The sequence below is a fragment of the Phascolarctos cinereus genome, unplaced genomic scaffold (assembly GCF_003287225.1).
Source record: "Phascolarctos cinereus isolate Bilbo 61053 unplaced genomic scaffold, phaCin_HiC Scaffold_2;HRSCAF=192, whole genome shotgun sequence".
In the NCBI taxonomy this organism is placed as follows: domain Eukaryota; kingdom Metazoa; phylum Chordata; class Mammalia; order Diprotodontia; family Phascolarctidae; genus Phascolarctos; species Phascolarctos cinereus.
The window spans coordinates 192,379,335-192,399,480 of record NW_027555625.1 but is presented as its reverse complement, the minus strand read 5'-3'; the positions used below and the strand labels follow the sequence as shown (position 1 = coordinate 192,399,480).

Here is a 20,146-nt window from a genome sequence, read left to right as displayed (position 1 = left end):
TTGCTATTACTATTATTTTTGCGTGAGAGGCATCTGTTTTCAGTTGGCTATTAGCCTTCCCTTCCTAGGACACAAATGGATAATTGATATAACTGAACAACCTTTAAGCCCTGGGTATGTCCTTGTTTTCTGTAATTTCTCTTCCTGTTTCCTAAGTTTGAAACATTACAGCCTAAAAGAAATCTTTTAAAGAACTAAAGGAGAACGTTTCTTATATGTTTAAACATCATATTACTTCTAAAGTTCTTTAATTCAGCAGATTAGATGGAAAATTCCCCAAGGATACACATACCAGTGTCTCAAAACGAGATTACAGAAGTAGGTTTCATTTAAAAAAAAACAAACAGATTTCCTATCCCAGTATGATTTTTCTCCCTACCTACTTATAGCTCTTCTATAAAGAACTTCAGAATAGCTTTAAAGGAAGCTGTGCATGATGAAGAGATAGGCAGCAAACTGAATACAATGAGGAGTAGTCATTTAATTTTCAAGTAAATGAGGATGGTTTCATCAGTACACTCATATGTGGCTATAAGATAATCAGACCTGTGAGGAGAAGTCAGAACGACTGACCTATACCTTTACATCCGGCATCAATACTTAAAAAAAATGCCATCAATCTTTAATCCATTATCTTTCAAGAAAAGCTTTTTAAAATGTAAACAGCACATATTAATAAAGGTAGACCTAATGAGGAAACTAGGAATATTATAAGCACTACTCATAATAAACCCAGACTATTTTTTCTTCCCCTACAAAGGAATAAATTTTTTGAAAAATTAAAATGCAAAGCTAGTGATCAGAAGCCCAAATATAAAATAGGCAGCACATGGCACCCCATCACTGATACCCCCTTTTTGAATTTCTAGTAATTTTTAGTAAATTAAGACCATTTTTATGTCACCTAATATTTCAGTAATATTTTAAGAGTGGAATTCACTGTAGGTTTTGAAACAGAGTAGGAAAAGTAGCTGTACTCTGAGTCTAACCGTATGTTATTATCCAGAAGCTTAAAGTCAACACATTGACTTCATCTTCATTTGCCTAGATATATCCCTAGCATTATCATAGAGCTATTATAGAGTATTTAAGATTTCACAGACCTCTGCACATTTTTCTTTAGTAAAATCATTTGTTCTATTTTCATTCCTTTGGAATTAAATGGAAAATTCATTTCCTTTTTTGATTAGTGTTTGCTTCTCAGCTTTCTCTGCGGAATTACAATGCCCCAACTAAAGCATTATTCAAAAAAGGTCTTTTGTTTCTTTTCCCCGCTTCTTTTCTTACTCTCACATGCATGGAAAAAGGGACCATAAAAGAGAATGACATTAAATGTATTTTTTTTTTGACCAACATAGGATCAACTAAAATTTTTAAAATGGTTGGGCCCTGCTTTGTTTATCTTTAACTTGACAATGAACAGCCTGAACAGAGGGGAAAGTTAGATGGCTGGGACTGGTTAGCTGAAAGATTTACAGCTGGACCATCCTACAGACATGCCTTATTTTACTGTGCTTCACTTAACTGTGCTTTGCAGATATTGTGGGTTTTTTTTTTAAACAAACTGAAGGTCTGTGGCAACCCTGTGTTGAGCAAGTCTATCTTTGCCATTTTTCCAACAGCATGTGCTCACATCATGTCTCTGTGTCACATTTTGGTAATTCCTGCATTATTTCAAACTTTTTCATTATTATTATATCTGTTATACTGATCTGTGATTAGTCATCTTTGATGTTTTATTTTAATTGTTTTGGGATGCCAAGAACTGCATCCAGGTGAACTCAATAAACAAATTTTGTGTGCACGCTGACTGCTCAACTGACCAGCCATTCTCCCATCTCTCTCCCTCTTCTTGAGCCTCCCTATTCCCTGAGACACAAAAGTATTGAAATTAGGTCAATTAATAATCCTACAAAAGATTAAGTGTTCCAGTAAAGGGAAGAGTTATCAGTGGGACAAATTTCTTTGTTGTCATGTTTTAAGAAATTGCTACAGCTACCCCAACCTTCAGCAACCATCACCCCGATCAGTCAGCAGCCATCAATATGGAGGCAAGGCCCTCCACCAGTAACAAGGTTATAACTTGCTTAAAGCTAAGAAGGTAGTGTTTTTTTTTTTAGCAATAAAGTATTTTTAAATTAAGGTATGTACATTGCTTTTTTTAGATATAATATTATTTATTGCACACTTAACAGACTACAGCAGGGATGGAGAATCTGCAGTCTCAAGGCCACATGTGGCCTTCTAGGTCCTTGGGTGTGGCCTTTTGACTGAGTCCAAATTTTACAGAACAAATCCTTTTATTAAGGGGATTTGTTCTGTGAAGTTTAGATTCAGTCAAAGGGCTGGACTTGAGGACCTAGAGGCCACATACACCCTCAAGGTCACAGGTTCCCCACCCCTGGACTACAGAATAATGTAAACAGGACTTTTATATGCACTGGGAAACCAAAAAATTCATGTGACTTGCTTTACTTCGATAATTACTTTATTAAGATAATCACTTTATTGCAGTAGTCTGGAACCAAACCCACAATATCTTTGACGTATGCTTGTACTTCATACTGGAAGGAGAAAACAAGAGCACAGGCCTAGATCAGAGAAGTAGGGCTAGGTATGGCATCATTACTTACTAACTTTTACTGAGCATCCACATAGATACCAAAAATGCCACAAGGATCCCTGCCCTTGAGGAATTTACCTTTTCTGAAGGAACATTTGGCAAAGGAGACACCAGCTTACTTCTGGAACCCAGTGGTCCAGAGACTCTGAAGTCTTTTCTGTCTTCTCCTTTTACAAGCAGGTCTGAAAAATCCTTACTATCTTTCTATTATGATCACAGAATTCAAGGTATTATTTAGAACAGGAAGGGATCTTAGGGAAAAATCTAAGCAAACTTCATTTTAGAGATGAGGTAACTAAAGCCCCAAGAGGCTGATTTGTCCACGAGAACAGGGAGGCTGGCTAGCAGAACCAGAACAGAACCAGAAGCTAGGTCTCCTGATACCAGCATTGTGGCTTAAGTATACTATATCACCCTGGCCATTCAAATTCTGTTTCTGAAAATTCTTCATCAAGACATATGTGCTCTGTGAAGCTCTATGTTCTTGTAAGATAACTAAAACAATGTAGAAACACTGTAAATCCCTACTCTGTGTCCTGTATTACACTAAGCATATTTTCCCCTCCTTTCAACTTGACAGCACCCTGGTCTATTAGTCAGAAATTACAATCAGAACCTTACTAAATCAAGAGTTTAATTTGCTACACAGTACATCACTGGGACTTAGAAAACATAAAATTATTAAAAAAAAAAGAAATGGAACACTGCATACTCACATGGTGGGTGTATAGCATCTCCACTGACAAGAGATTCCTTACTACCCATCCAAATCCAACACCCTCATCAATTCTCTCTCTCACCCCTTCCCCTCTGCAAGCATGGATGAGCTACTGTGTCCAAAAAAGTATCATCTGGTGACCACACTTATGAGAATGAGTTTCCGTAAATTCAGGTAACAGACACAGATCATCACCACTGGCTTAAATACTTGAAACCTTTCTAGGCTGGTAGGATCTGCTAAGAGCTTGTGATTTCTTGGCACAGAATGGTTCCCTTTATGCCAATACCAAGCACAGGAGAAGAATTTCTCTGGCAACACTGAAATATACTATATTATAAATCATTATTATTCTTGTACATTTACATGAATATAATATTTTTAAAATGTTAATTAAAACTTAAAGAAATGTATTAAATTCATGCTTTCACTTAAAAATGAGTATACTTTTTATTGCTGAAATATTAATGAAGAAATTGGGATTATAACTTTGTTTGTAAAACATCACAAAGAAGGAGGAGATGGAAGACTACTAAAAATATTGCTTCAAACAAAAAGGAGAAAATAAGCCTAGAAATACATGGCAGTTAAAGTCAACTAAGTCAGATTCTTCCAAGCACATTCATAGATGAAACCAGGAGGACAACAAATAGAAACAAAAGCAAAACGGATAACCTGGCATTACTATTATACTCTATTTTCATCATTGTTGACAGACGAACTACCATACTTGGAGTGTAACACTGCAGTGTTCAATGAGCTATACAGGAAGTAGAAACAGCACTTAAGAAGAAATAAAGAAGCACAGCTTGAGCAGAAGAAACAGACACACACACACACACACACGCGAAATCCATGCAGAAGGGGATGCAATCTTAAAGGCAATCAGGATATAGCAAACAAAGGAAGATTCCTAAAGTATGGAAAAGATCACAAACTGTATTAACACTAGAAAAAGGAGTTCAATAAGGCAGCAGCAGCTATGAATCTACATCATCTACTTTCTCATCTTTATGATGCATTTATGACAGAAAAGGTATGTGAAATTAAGATTACCCTTGACAGAACTGTAACAAGGTATGAGGCAGGCTTCTGCAGACTATTTTCCATAGCAGATCACCATCTTCAGTTCCAAAACTGTCCGGGAAGTGTAGAGAATACATGACCTCACTGTGTCTTTTGCTTGCTGATTACACACACACACACACACACACACACACACACACACACAGAGTTTTTTACTTGATAGACAAAGATGTATAAACTCTCTTCCCAAAAAGGTATCTCACAGCTATGTTCAAATCATGTAAAAGTACTTGATAAATGAATTCACAGAGATAACTTCGGTTAATAAGCCTCTACAACTATGTAAGTTGTAGAAAAGATGCTGATTTGTATTGGCAGAGGGAGTTTCTTCACAGCAAGTTCTAGATACCAAAGCAATCAAAGCTCCAGAACAGTAACAACAAAAATGAGCCCCTTATAATTAATATCAAATAAGGTGCACACCAGGAAAACATGATCACGTAAAGATATTTTTCAGTTTCACAATGAATATCCTATGTAGTTCAAATGGAAGAGGGATTCCCTACAGATAGAAAGGTTGTTCTGAAATTTCTGTTTGGGGAATACACTGTGCAGCTTATATCAAGCCACTAATAATCCACAGTACTTTTTCAATCAGTTTATCGTTACTTTTATTATTATTATTATTGTTATTAAATGTAAGTCTGATTTGCTGACTCACCAACTGGGTTAGGGAGGGGAAACCTCCCCTATCTAGTGGTCTGCTGGTAAATGTTTGTGTTTAACAAATTGTCTCTCCAGAAAAAAAGTAGATATTTATGTTTCTTAAGTCTAGACAATAAACAAAACAATAAGCCAAGTCTTCATAGTTTGCTGAATTCCAAGGTGTGAATGCTAACAGAAAATTTACCAGTTTCTAAGTAGGGCTAGCTTCTGCATACCCTTGAATCTATTCCTCTTCTCGCTTGCTATTCCACACTGCCTTCAAAATAGGAAATGCACTTAAACGTGACAGGTATGATATTATATTAGACCCAGATGGGACCTTGGAAACTCTCTATCTTGTCCAGCTCCCTCATTTTATGGGTGAGGAAACTAAGGTACCAAGAGGTGAAGGGACTTAACCCTAAGGTCATATAGTTAAATAAGCAGCAGCAAGAAAATGCTGGTGATCCTTTTCTTAAATCCCTCCACACTTCTCCTGCAGGTCTTTTCTCTTTCTGGACTGTGTTCTTTTCTACACTCAGGAAAAAGAACAATGACTTCCTTTTTTCTTGTTAAGACAGCTAATAATAACTAGCATTTCTATTATGCTTTAAGATTTGCAAAACACGTTACAAATATTTCATTTTATTCCTATAACAACTCTTGGAGATAGGTGCTGTTATTATCATTTTACAGATGAAGAAACAAAGGCAGACAGAGTTTAAGCGATTTGCTCAGGGTCACACAGCTAGTAACTGTCTGAGTCTGGATGTGAACTCAGGACTTCTTGACTCTAGGCCCAGCCACTGTACCACGAAGATTGTTTATATCTTTTTCAAATACCTGATGAGCAAAGTCAATGGAATAATAACAGCTAATATTTCAATGGCACTTAAAGGTTTACAGAGTGTCTTAAAGATATTAAGTGATTTTCAAAACAACTCTGTGAGGTAATTATACAAATATTATCCCCATTTTATAGACAAAGAGTCTGAGGTTAAATGACTTATCAATAATACTTTTAAGTGTCAGGGCCAGGATACGAACCTAGGTTTCTGATTCACTCTAAAGACTGTTTTAGTTCTCAGAAGCTGAAATGTCAGAGAGGAACACACGCTGTTCATAAGTGCCTACATGCCTACCTAACTAGTCCCTTTGTTGAGGGATGGAGACATGTGGAGGGTGGAAGGAGAAGGAACAAGGGTGGTCCTGAGCTCTAGATATTAATATCAAAGCCACAGTTTCACCTAAATGACATTGCAAGCATTTAGGATAAGCCCTCAGCAAAACTGTGATGTCAAGCAATTTTGTCTTTGTTCTTATAAATACTTGGCTCACAGCAGAAAATATGATATCAGTCATTTATCCTCCAATTTGAGTTTAAGTACGTAATACTGGGATGTCTATACCTTGAGCTTTAGTTTTAATTCAAAATCTTAAGATTTTTGACTCTAAAGGAAGTTTGAAGAATCATGAAGCAGGGATCTTTCTTTGGCAAGAATCCCTTTGATAGCTCCTCCTGATATTATCATAGGTTAGGCTGCCTAAATGCTGCATTTCACGGCCAGGATGTTCACTGGCATAAATCATGGTATATATGTAAATTAAGTTCAATAACTATTTTAGCCCTGGTACTCAAACCTTGGTGGTCCAGATAAATGTCATGGGTAGGACAGCTGGAGAAGCATCTTGGTACAGTCAACAGAGGACTGGCCTTGGAGCTAGGAAGATCTGGGATCAAGGCTCCATCTGACACATACTAGCTGTATGAACCAGGCCAAGTTACTTAATCTCTTAGTGCTCTATCAATCAATGGATAAGCATTTATTAAGCACCTATTTTATAGCAGGTTCTGGGTAGAGAAGTATGAAGGATGAAACTTGCAAAGAATTCACACTTTAATGAGGGAGACAACATATACATATATAAGTATATACAGAATATGTCTAGATGAAAGAAATATAGAATAGTTAAATAAATGGCGTTTGGGACGACAGGCACTAGCAGTTGGTTGGATTAGGAAAGGCTTCATGAAGAGAATGGTCATTGAGATAAGTCTTAGAAGACAGAAATTCTGTGAAGGGGAAAAAAGTGGGCATTTCCTGAACAAGGAGAGAGAAGACAACTTTCTAAGACTAAGCTGGAGAGATGGCATCAATCTACACATATAGAAAGGGTTTCCTCATTAAGGAGTTCCCTTTACTGATGAAATCCTATGTCTAACCCTACTCCTAATTCTCATATCACATAACCTCTGAGGGCCTCCTTTTCTTTTCTTTTTTAAGGCAATTGGGGATAAGTGACTTGCCCAGGGTCACACAGCTGCTAAGTGTCAAATGTTTGGTCTCAGGCTGGATTTGAACTCAGGCCCTCCTGACTTCAGGGCCAATGCTCTACTCACTGCGCCACCTAGCTGCCCCAGAGGGCCTCCTTTTCAACTGTGATTCTGTTGTATTCAAATAGGTTTGGTAGGTTCTGTCTGAATCCAGATTAGTTTCTTGTCCCAAAAAATTGGACAAATAACTCCTGAGAAGGCCCTTCCAACTATGAGGTTTAGGGTCTGTGGCTGAATTCTCTGTATGCTAATCAGAATTCTGGAATGGTAGTATATACACTAAGTGAATCATCTTAATCTTTGAAGTTTACAGCGTGGTTCATAAGCTCAGAGATATTATAAAGGTTTAATAACACAATGACTATGAAGTCTGTACTACATCCTACTCTGGTGTCTCATTGTGGCATGAAGGTGGTCCTGAGCTCATGAAAGATAGGCAAGGGCAGCACAAGTTCTGGGAAATTCCAACATGTTAGAAAAGGATTCAAGCACAATTTGAGAACAGACTTAAGTCTGCTTTGCTGGGCTGGACACTAGGTGATTAATTCACTGTCTATGCCACCACATGAAAAATACAAAATGATCCTTTACAGTCCCCTTCTACTTCTGCAGTGGCAGTGACAGAAAAAAGTGAAGAAGGGGGCTAAGATTCACATTTTTTTTGCACCATCTATAGATATTAGCTTATCTATTGCTAAAACTCTACATGTCAGTCAATCAATAAACACTTACTTAAGCACCTACGATATGCCAGGCACTATGCTAAGCACCAGGGATACAAAGAAGGCAAAAGACAGTCCTTTTCCCTTGAGAAGTTCACAGTCTAATGGGAGAGATATATACAAAAATTATATACAAACAAACTATATATAGGATAAATTGGAGATAATTAACAGAGGGAAGCCACTACTATTACAGTTGATTTGGAAAGGTTTCTTATAAAGGTGATCTTTTAGTTGAGATTTGAAGGAAGACATGGAAGTCAGGAGGCAGAGATGAGGAGAAGCATTACAGGCATGGGAGGGAGCCAAAGAAAATATCTGTAGTCTAGAAATGGAGTGTCTTGTGAGAGGAACAGCAAGGAGGAGGCCAGAGTCATTGGATCATAAAGTACATGAGAACGTTGGAACCAAGTTAGGAAGGGTTTAAATGCCAAACAAGAGTTTACAGTTAGTATTAGTAGTAGAATTTCTTTACTTCATCCTTTGCAAAAGATGCCAGTATATAAGATAGCGGGCATCATTTGATAAACATCACTACTGTTTCTAATGCAGTTTTCTCAAGGGTTTTGTACTTTGTTGATGCTATGTGCACTACTTAAACTTCTAGTATGATTTATAAGTAATCAGAATAGTTTTTGTTATGTATGTAGTAAGCTAATTCTATATCTCAGCAACAAAAGTTTATTCCTATAGTTAATAAAGCATATGAACTCTATTTTGTTGTAAAATAGGTGATCAGTATAATACTTAAGCTATATCATCTGTAGTAGAGCTATGAACTGGAAAATCAATACCAAGGCAAGAAGAGTCTAAACATATTGGCTGGTTATTGTGGGATGCTTCAAAAATAGAGCAGGAAAATTATCACTATCTACATTTAAAGTGAGTTCAATGTGTATAATTTTATTTAGTAAAAATAATTTTTAAAAACTGTTAGGTTTATCTATTTTTACAGGTGTGACCAAAAAAACACCTCTACTCTAGTCAAGTATTACCAAAGAAAAACTGCATAGGTGATCTGGCATTATGTCATTAAATGGAGAACCAAAAAGAGCTGGGTGATCAATCGTGCAGAGAGACCATTAAGAGAGCTGATGGTCAATGTGTTTGCTCTGTGGTTATCCACATAATATCAAGGTGGCAATAACAATGGGTGGGTGTGGACAAGGGTTATATTGTGGAGAAGAAATAGGTGATGGCCTGGGAAATTAACCACTGGGGGAGTACTATCCACTTCGATGAGATGACATAGCAACTAAGGATCAGAGTAGAAGAAAGCTAGAAGCTGGTTTTGGGTGACAAGAAACATCTGTGAAGGACTGGTTTTGTGAATGTTTATTTAGTGCTGAGAATTCAGAGCTGTAGCAAAGGAACTTCCTTTTGTCTATTCTCCTCCTATGTTTTGGTAAAAGCCAGTTCTGAGAGTAAAACTCTAATTGACAATATAACAAGTAATGTCACACCTGTAAATACTGAGAGTGAGTTGGATCACACAGGGCTATCTTTGTAGTCTGGTTCATTCCCTAAACTGAAGAGATGGTAGTTAGATACTATTTTTCTTTCTCCAGGATTCCTGTAACAAATCTCCCTACCTGAAGCACTGAGGAATCAGAAAGAATTAAAGGCAGGGCTCCTAAATAGTTTTAAGCAACTTTAGCTTGTTATAAATTTTATTTTTGCCAATTACATGTTTGTTTGTTTTCAAATAAAAAGCCACTTCTGCTTATGTTAATAATATGGCTTTTAATTCTTATGACAATATGATTGTCAAGCACATATTTCTTAAATTATCCCTACCTCTACTAGATCTTTCCAGAAATGTATCCTTCATACTTTTGCCAGAGTACTATTTCTTTCCAAGTAAGATAAGTTCAAGGCACTCCTCTGTGCCAAAATCTTCAGTGGCTCCCTGCTGCCAATCCAGCAAAGATCAAATTTCTTTGACTACCACTCAAGGCCCTCTATAACCTGGGATCGCTCTACCTGTCCAGCCTCAGCTGGAGAAGCCAAACATGAAGAAAGCCAAACTTGCCCACCCCATTTCTGGATGTTGCCATGAGCTCTTCTGCCTCTGTTCATACATTTCACAATCCTTTTCTGCCTTTGCTCACTCTCTTCTTCCTTCCCTGCAGAACTGTCATACATCCTTTAAAAGTAATTAAATTGTGACCTCAATGAACCCTTCCCTGATTTACCAGTTCTACAAATAACCTTTTCCCTCTCACCTCACACAGCAAAGTAAAGAAGCTGCTGGCAGAGAAAATGGCCCTTGATGGTGGGTATGGGGGACACTGGAGAGTGGAAAGATTGCTGGAATCTATAAAGAAGTTCCTTGACAGATCCGGACCATTCATACACGCTGTGCCAGACAACTATTGTAGTGATTTTTCTGTCATATCCCCTAAGAGATGATAAGCTCCTTGTGGGTTGGGACCATATCTTTATTGAAACTTTGGATCTTAGGGCCTGCAACAGAGCTTAAATAGGTACAGAACACTCTCTTCATCTTCAGGGAAATCCTTATGAATGAGGAAATTCATTTCTATGTAATTCAACAAACACTCATTAAATATCTACTTATGTGCCCAGTTCTATAAAGCCAAAAACAAAGAAACAGCCCCTGCCTTTACAGAACTTAAACTTTACAGGGAAATACATACTTCTGGGAATCTGTTTACAAGTAGTTATGACAGAAATGGGAAAGGCAAACCACTGACATACTACAAAACCAGTTTCTATAAAGGACCTAGAAAAATTTCCAGTATCTAGCTTCAAATGATCTGATTGTGTTTCCTTCTCTTCTGTTCTCTTCTTGGTGGGTGAGTCTAGGGAAAAGTGGTAAATGAGGTTATATTCAGCACCATGGGGTCCTTTCAAATTTGCCTTGTGTTAGGAGAAAGAAGCCTCTCCAATATTTAATACGTTCTATTCTAAAAGGCTATCTTTTTAAGAGACCTTTTGTCACAAGGACTACATGGGATAAGAGTGAAGAAGAGGGAGCCTGGGATAGGGGTATTTGGTACTGAAGAGGAGCCCCTAACCTAGTACTTTAAAGGAAACGTCCCCACACTATGGATAAGAAACTGCAAACCGTGGTTCAGTACCTCCTGAGGGCTTCTAATATATTGATAATACAAAGAAAACATTTATCTCTACTTTTTAGATTTTTAGGCAGTGTGGTTTTTCCATATTTCTTTTTGTTTTGAATGTATGATTTCATGCATGTGAGGAACCCTCTTAGCTGATACAGGTCTACAACTCACCTGCATCTTGTGGTTGTAGAGAGTGGCTCAGGAACACTGAGAGATTAAGAGGTATACCTGTGGTCCCACAGCTCCAGTGTCAAGGACACGGCATGAACCTGTGGTTCTGAAAGCTAGTTATCTGTCTATCCAATGAGTAATGAAGCTTTTTTTTTCCCTCGGCCTGCATTATTTATACACTTTGCTAAAATATACTCTGCATTGTCTTTTAATCAAAATATTAGCAAGTTAGTAAGTAGTCAGCTATGCTGAAATTGAACTCTTTATGGTTCAATCACTAATTTCTTAACTGCATAGTGATATTTTCTAAAATAACCAGTTTCAGCATATATGCATTAAAAATCAGATTTAACAACTGTTATTATCATAATGTCAAAGCCAGAAGGGATTAATATTAAATACAATGAAACTGGACTAATTTTCAAGGACTAAACCTTTTATGGCCACAACAAATTTAGATTAAAATGTTTTCATGCCTCTTTTTTTATACTTAACAAAAAATAAAAATTAAACAATAAGCTACCCAAAGAGAAGATTTATAGTATTTAGTTTTAACCTTTCATTAAACACACACATACACACATATATGTGGTAGATGCATACATATCATATATATGATGTACACACACACACACACACACACACACATACATACACACACACATACATACACACATACCTGAAGGAAAATTCTTCCAATTCCACTCAACAGCTGCGGCTCTTGTTCTGGGTAGTATTTGATAACTGAATGATATGCATCTACAGCAAGTACATAATCCTTAAAGGAGAAGAACACAAAACCACATTTTAAATTCAGAAGTTTAAATTCACCTTTACTCATATTCATTTTAGTCAGCGAGTCAATAAGCATATGTTAAGTGTCCTACTATGTAGGGGCAACTGGTGATATAATGAAAAGAGTGCTGGGCCTGGAGGCAGGAAGACCTGAGTTCAATTCCAACCTCAGATACTTACTACCTGTGTGACCCTGGGCAAGTCATTTAACATCTGTTTGCTTCAGTTTCCTCAACTATAAAAAGGGGATAACAGCACTTATCTCATTGGGTTTGAGGATCAAATGAGATAGTATTTATAAAAGCCCTTACTACAGTGACTGGCATACAGAAAGTACTATAAAAATTGTTTATTCTCTTAATCCTTCCTACTACATGCCAGGTATCACTTAAGGGGGATTGACTTTGCGCACATCTATACATACACACACACACATACATGTAGACTCTGAGAAGCAGCACGGAGTAGTGGATAAAGAGCTGACCTCAGAGTCAGGAAGATCTGGGTTCAAGTACTGCCTCTGACACATACTGACTCTGTGATCTTGAAAAAGTCACTTAACTTCTCAATACCCTACAAAACTCTTTAAGACTGTAGGTTGAAGAGAAGGTGCTGACTTGGATTGGTAGATGGAATTTCCTCATCAGGGAGTTTCCCCATGCCAATGAAATCACAGATCTAGTCCCAATCACTCTGTAGGCTTTAGGAACGGGAAGAAAACTTATAGAGGAAGAATTAAGGCTCAGAAAATGGAAATGATTTGCCCAAGACTGTATACACAGTAAGTAGTAAATCTTGGATTCAAACTTATATCCAAATCCAGTGTTTTGTCTACTATGCCACATTTCATATAAATATATACCTATACGTATATATGTAGATGGGGGTATGTGTACACACACACACACACACACACGTACACACACAGTCATTCTATTTCCAAGTAAATTATTCCTTAATCATCAGATTCACAGAATAGACAACACTACCCAATAGTTTTGTCTGTTAACCTCGTCCACTGATACCAGTGTTATAAAGGGGGTGCCAGTGTTTATCTGTAATAAAAGTTGATGAACCATTACTCATCACTGAGATGATAGCTTTTGGTGGCCTCCTGTTAGCTTAATTAGGCAGGCAGTTCTTTATCCTAACATTTTTTTCTTCCAAGTAGCAATTAGGATCTCAACTGGATCGTACATCTAACTCTCCTTTGCCAAAAAAATTATTATGAGAATTGGTAAATTTTGTCTTTTATTTACTTTTCAAATAAATAAGATTAATGTATATTCAGTGTGTCTCAATGGAATATTGGAAAGGCTTACACTAAGAATTGAGACAGGATACTAAGATATTTAAAAATAGATCTTAAATCACCTCCCCCCACCAAAAAAAAGCCCCCAAAAAACAAATAACTTCATCATGTTTATACACCTGAGTGTAATTAGTTCTTTACCTGGTACCAAGAGTACTTACTCTTTAGAAAAGCGTGCAAGAAGATTTTTAACTGTTCAGTTTACTACAAAGTAAATATATAGTAACTTACATTTCTCTCTCTTTAATGGTTAATCTTAATATCCCAGCAGGTACATTTATTCCCTTATAAATTGTATCCAAACTAGGACTTGGAGTTACTAGTTCCCTAATTGGAATGTTATAAAGAAAGACAGGCAACATGTAAAATTCCAATTTGGCAGGAAAAAAAAATAAAAGGCTCCAGGTTTTCCTCACAGTCTACCAACTTCAAGTGTAGCTCATTAAAACTAATTTTATTCAAGGCCAGATAAGCTGTACAACCAGACAAAGCACCTTGGCTTCCTGCTCCTGTTGCCTCTCACTACCTGTCACTGCCTCACAGTAACTGAGGTAGTAGCTGGCTTGTTTTTAGTCAATATTGGGAGTATCATAACTCATACTTCTACTGCCTTTGTGGAGACTATTCCACCAATTCCCTTCAGGGTAAAGGGTGTCTATGTGTGAGAGGGGGAATATATATTTTCCAGCTCAAAATTTCAAATCTAAGGTCACAGCTAAGTATGCTATGACCTCTGTACTTTTCCTGGGCTTTTGTGGTGATAAGCAAACATCTTACAATACAATAACAATGCTTTCTTCCCAACAGCATCCCTGTTAAGTAGACAGGATAGAAAGAAGATTTCTGTTATTACAGCCAGTTAATGAGAGGGAGGCAGGAAAGAGAGGGGTACTAGAACACGAGTGGATGAATTGTGTAGTCTATATTACTCCCCCATCTTTGGGAGTTGGGTGGCACACGTGGGTATATGTGAAAATTCTGTACCTTAACCAGGTTCTACACTACCAGAAATTAATACTCATCAAGTAGCATGTTTACACCTCTTATCTTTGGTTTATAAATGAATGACTGGGAAAACATGCTAACTTTTTGAAGGCACTTTAACCTAAATATGTGCTCCAAATCTTATGCTCCACTAACAATTTTAGCTTGAGTAAACAAGTCTACAAGAAAGGTCTGGGTGGTGGAATAAAGGGGTCTGGAAAGGAAGTTGTGGGGGGCAGCTAGGTGGTGCAGTGGATACATCACCAGCCCTGAAGTCAGGAGGACCTGAGTTCAAATCTGGAGTCAGACCAAACACTTGACACTTACTAGCTGTGTGACCCTGGGCAAGTCACTTAACCCCAATTGCCTAAAAAAAAAAAAAGGAAGTTGTGGGAATAGGTCTAACACTTTTCACTTTTATCATGCCTAGATTCCATAGTGAATTCAAGCTTCCATTGCCTAACTAGAGACCAAGAACACTCATTTCCACAGGTTCTGAAGACTGACTGTGTACTAGAGGTAAAACTATCACAACAAATCATTAATTATTCTGGAGTATGAAAGTACTTACTGTGCATGAAAAGACATTAAAGATGCCTAAGAGCTAAAAAGAAGACATTTTCAAAAAGTGAAATTCTCACAGACATGCAATGGATCTATTATACTATGCTGTGTAACAGGCACATAATTATACCAATGAGAGCATAGCAGTAAATTTTGGGAATACTATCAATACAGTACAGTAATTCAATCCACAGACTCAAGAAAAGGGACTTGAGGCCAGAAGGAGAAACCTTGATAAGACAAGAGATGGTCATGGTGACCACAGTGTGTTTAAATACACACTTTTGGCAACTCAATGAGAAACCAAACAGTAATTGCTACCTGCAGCTCTTATATTCTCTGTTCTCTATGTCTTCTGCATAGAAGGGTAAAAGATTTATAGCTATGCCCTATGGCAGAATAAAACGTAACACTTTTGTTATTGTTTAGTTGTTTTCAGTCATGTCTGACTCCTCTTGACCCCATTTGGGATTTTCTTGGCAGAGATATTGGAATGGTTTGCCATTTCCTTCTCCAGTTCATTTTACAGATGAGCAAACTGAGGCAAACAGGGTTAAGTTACTTGCCCAGGATCACAGAGCTAGTAAGTGTCTGAGGCTAGATTTGAACTCAGGAAGATGAGTCTTCCTGACTCCAGGCCTGGCACTCTATGTTCCAATATGTTAAGTACTGAAAATCAAATCAAATTAAAAGGGTTATATTTTGAAGTTTCCTTAAGCTAATTATTGTTTATTTATTGGAGGTCAAGGAAATATTACCAAATCATGGGAAAGGACTGAAATGAGTTTCTCACAATGAATTTAATTTACTCTCCTGATCATATAGGTTTGGATTTGAAGAAGGATATGAATGATTTGCTCAAAGAGACAGATCTATTTTGGTTCAATCTTCACCCTTTTTCCTTTAGCAGCAGCACTTTTTTGGTGCCCACGAAACTAGATTTACAACCACTTCAGAACCCGAGAAGACTGGTGTAGCATAATTTAAACAATTGGGTGGTGATTTATGGGGTCACACACATACTCCCATTTAAAATACAGGAGAATTTCAAGCTATGTAGGGAAGTGTAGAGGGAGGGTAGGTGAAATCACAAGGACATCCCTGGGCTGCTGCCCAGTATACCAAAGTAAGCTGGCCTATGTCTAATATGCCTATATCCTAAGTATATCTGAAGAAAATTTCTATTTTTTAAGACATAATATATGAAGAAAATTTTTAAAAAATAAGAACACTGGTGAAAATTTTAATGCTTTTTGAATAGTCTTAGCAATATTTTAATAGCCTAACATACAGCTAAAGCAAACTATTAGAATGTCTGTGTTAAATTTCTCATTCTAAAAATTAAATGACTGCTTATTTCACTTTAATAGGGATTTTATTAAAATTTATTAAATGGTTGATTAACATCACTAGCTCATACAAATAATCCAATTGAAAGGCTAATAATATGTATGTGTGTATGTATGTATGTATGTATGTATGTATGTATGTATGTATGTATGTATATGACATTCTATTGCAATAACACATCTATTCACTAGATGGCAACAGACTGCATCAACTCAAAATAGCCCAAACTCGAATTTCTTTTACATTCTTTCACACATGAAAACGAAAAGATTAATTTGAACATTAAAATGAGATGTTAGTCTATATAAAATTTCCCTTAAAAACACAGCATGCCATTCTGTTCTGAGTTGTTACATATAAGAGCAAAGAATTGATTTTGCTAACTGTTGTTATTAAATACCAGAATATAAAAAGGAACAGATTTTACCTTTACTTGACCATTTTCTATTAATGCACCTTAAAAATTCAAATGAAAACCCACTAGCTTAACAGGTAAATCCAATCTTCTTGGAGGAGTTTTAGACCTAGAGCATAATGAAATATCAAAGCTGCTAGTTTAAAAGGTGTTTTGCATAAGAATGTTCTGGCAAGCTGGGTACATTCTAGGTGAAGTGCAAAATGACTATGGGAGGTGGGGGTGCTCCATCAGTTTTACCACAGGTGGACAGGTGAGAGATTTCAGCACTGGTTGCTCTGGAGGCTGCTAGAGATTATGACCTGCTTTTGGATGGGTAGAGTGAATAAGCTATAGGACTCCAGAGGGCTAAACTGAGACTTGCAGAAATGTGGACAAGGAAGTGGCTTTGCTTAACATAGTACCTGGAAGAGAGATGAAACAAATAGGACTTGTTAAAAGAAAGGTCCTGGGGTTGTTAGCATGTGGAACTCCTACTGACCTATATCGAAAATAGGAAGACCTATTATAGGAATAAGACAAGGGCAAAATGGAAGTAGCAAACAGTACCAGAAATATTTCAGAGATGCTGAAAAACACTAAGTCTACACAAAATTGTTGATTTTCTTATAAAAAGGATATACTTATATGTAAAAGAGAAAGTCCTAGATATATAGATTGTATAATTTTGAAGGCTAGAAGGGCTTGTGGAGATACTTAAAATTGAAGGATTTAGAGCTGGAAAAGGGCCATAGAAATGACTTATGTCAATCTTCTTATTTTGCAAATGAGCAAACTGAGGCCCAGGGAAGAGGACAGATTTGCCCAAAGTGACAAAGTCAGAATTGTTGAAAAATAATGTGGTTTTCTAAATTTATATGTCCATACCTACCAAAGTGTATCTCTATTTTTGAAAGGATTGGCAAAGAAAACTGAAGAGATCATCACAGGAAAGCTTCTCACCTTGTCTTCACATTTCAAAGCCCAGATCATATGTTCTATACTATCTTACTGCACTGTCTTCTTTGTATCACTGAATGTGCTAATCTGATGGTGTCAATTTATTTATAAACTTTATTCCTTTGAGACCTCCTCCTCAAATCAAGATCACCATCTCACTAGGGGCAGGAAGCTGATATTTCAAGGTTAAAAAATAGAGCCCCTGAGCAAGCTTCTTCACTTGGCAAACTGCCTGCTTTGCCTTATGGAAAACCAGGTTCAGATACGACCTTGGGCAGCTTGAAAACTCGGAGTGTAGGAGAAGTTATGATCTCTGTCTCATAATAGCAGGTAGAGTGCTAATAGTGTTGCTCTTGGGTGTTTGCTGCTAATTGATTCATACAGAAGCATTAAGCTTCTGGTCTGTGCAGCCTGTGGGTTGTGCCACCAGATGATCATGAGGACATTCTGATTCCTGTGGTTGGGAGAGAAACAGAAGGTGTGGGCAGTTCCAGTTTTTTGTACACACAGAAGTAAAAAAATACTGTTGTAAAAGCTGGGATGAAAATGCTCAGAAATGAGAGCAACTCAGTAAAACGAAATTGTCTGGCATCACTCTGGCTCCTTTATTTTTTAGATTTTTCCCCAGGAGGTTGAAAGCTGTGGGTTAAAACTCATATGAGGGCATAGTGGTGCTGCCTGTCTCTAAATGTTATCAAATTAAATGAAAACAACAGTAAAAAACAAAACCAAAAACCCAAACCACTAGCATACTCAGTACGCACAAGAGACCTTCCATAGGGCAGAATTTGGAAAAGATGAGAGAGGGAGCAAGTAATTGGTCCTAATTACAGTATTTAGCTCAGTGTTTGAAAAAATTCAATTTGAAAATGCAAATTCTATATTCTATTTGAAATGATTTCAAAATAAGCATAGATACAGCCTTGAAGTATGTTACTGCACTTAGCTATCTATTAAATATGCCATTACTTAGTCTAATTAATTCTCTGCTAAGCTAAACCTTCATGCTCAGTCAGGTAGCTTTCCCTGATCCAGAATGCACCAGTGATTCTTCTCCATTTTTCTTCATGACATCCTATTCCAGAATATACGGCAGCTCTGCAGTTACTGCCGCCCACGTACCTTCATCATTAGCAGACAGTTTGCCATGGAGTACATCACCCGGCCCAGACGTGACCTCCACAGCTGAACAGAGGCTGGAAAATAAGAGCAGCTTGTGAATGTGCACAAATAAATTAGAGGTTCTTTCTAGCCATCAATTATTGGGTTCTGTGAATTCTGATTTAAAAGATCCCCTTGTTAACACCACTGGGTTTTAGCCTAGAATTTTCACCATGCTGTCAGGCTCCACCATGAGCCAGAAAATACTGCCCCTGGTGTAGGGACTAACCCCCAACTGGCTCTAGGAACAGAATGTCTGAATCAAGGATGCAACAATGCAAAACAGCAGGGCAACTGCTCAGCTTTCAATGCAGACAAAAGACTAAATATTACAATCAAGTGCTACATTTTTTCCAAAAATAGGACAAAAAGAAGGTAACTTCAACAAATGTGAATTATTAGGACCACCTACTTATCACAATGCCCTTTAGCAGGTAAGGGTTAATTAGCTCCCAAAGCAAAATGACCAACATAGCTGGGCGACACCAATTTCCAAGCAGAAGCCACTCTCTGTGTCTGTGACTCCCAGAGGGAGAACCAGCTGCCAAGGCAGCCTGTCTGCCTTCTCTAGGTTCTTGGGTCAAGCCTGATGGTGGAAAAGCCTATACTGCAAAAAGGGCCTTACTCTCAGGGCCAGCAACCTTGGGTTCTGCCACTGGGGCCTGGATAACTCACCTTATCTCTGGGGGCCTTAGTTTTTTCATCTGCAAAATGGAGATAGCATTTATCCTACTTACCTCATAGGGCTGTTCAGGAGGATTAAATAAAATAAATGACATGAAAGCACTCCAGAGTCAAAAGTAAAAAGCTACAAGGTATTACTGGGGGGCAGCATGACAGTGGATGGAGAGCTGGTCTTGAAGCCAGAAAGACAGGCTCAGTCTGATCTCTGACATGCACTGGCTGTGTTGTCTTGGACAACGTTATGTGACCGGTCCATTCCCTAGGCAACTCTGCTTAAGTCAAGCCCTTAAGTTGTAGAGGAGGTGCTGACTGGCATGATGAGAGTGAGTCTCCTTTCCCAGGATTTCCCTACACCAATGAAATCACAGGTCTAGTTGCTATTTCCCATTTCTGGTAAATACAGCTACAGCTTAGAAGTATAGTAGGATATTTGCCTATTAATTCTACTGAGAGGCAGGGGCAGTGGGCAGAGAGCTGGCCTCAGAGCCAAGGAAGCCTGAGTTCAAGTACTGTTTTCAAGAAGTGCTGGTTCTGAGACCATGGGTAATTT

General features: G+C 37.7%; 1 protein-coding gene across 2 annotated transcripts in view; it reads right to left on the bottom strand.

Annotated features, from left to right (window-relative positions):
• The window catches only part of TRAPPC12 (trafficking protein particle complex subunit 12), a 196,469-nt gene that overhangs the window by 43,364 nt on the left and 132,959 nt on the right, over positions 1-20,146 (bottom strand). For both annotated transcript variants that reach the window (XM_078149747.1, XM_020965826.2), the window contains exons 8-9: positions 18,874-18,947; positions 12,072-12,170 (exon numbers count right to left, since the gene is read on the bottom strand). In XM_078149747.1, the coding sequence (XP_078005873.1) occupies positions 12,072-12,170; positions 18,874-18,947 (173 nt within the window). The remainder of the gene's footprint in view (positions 1-12,071; positions 12,171-18,873; positions 18,948-20,146) is intronic.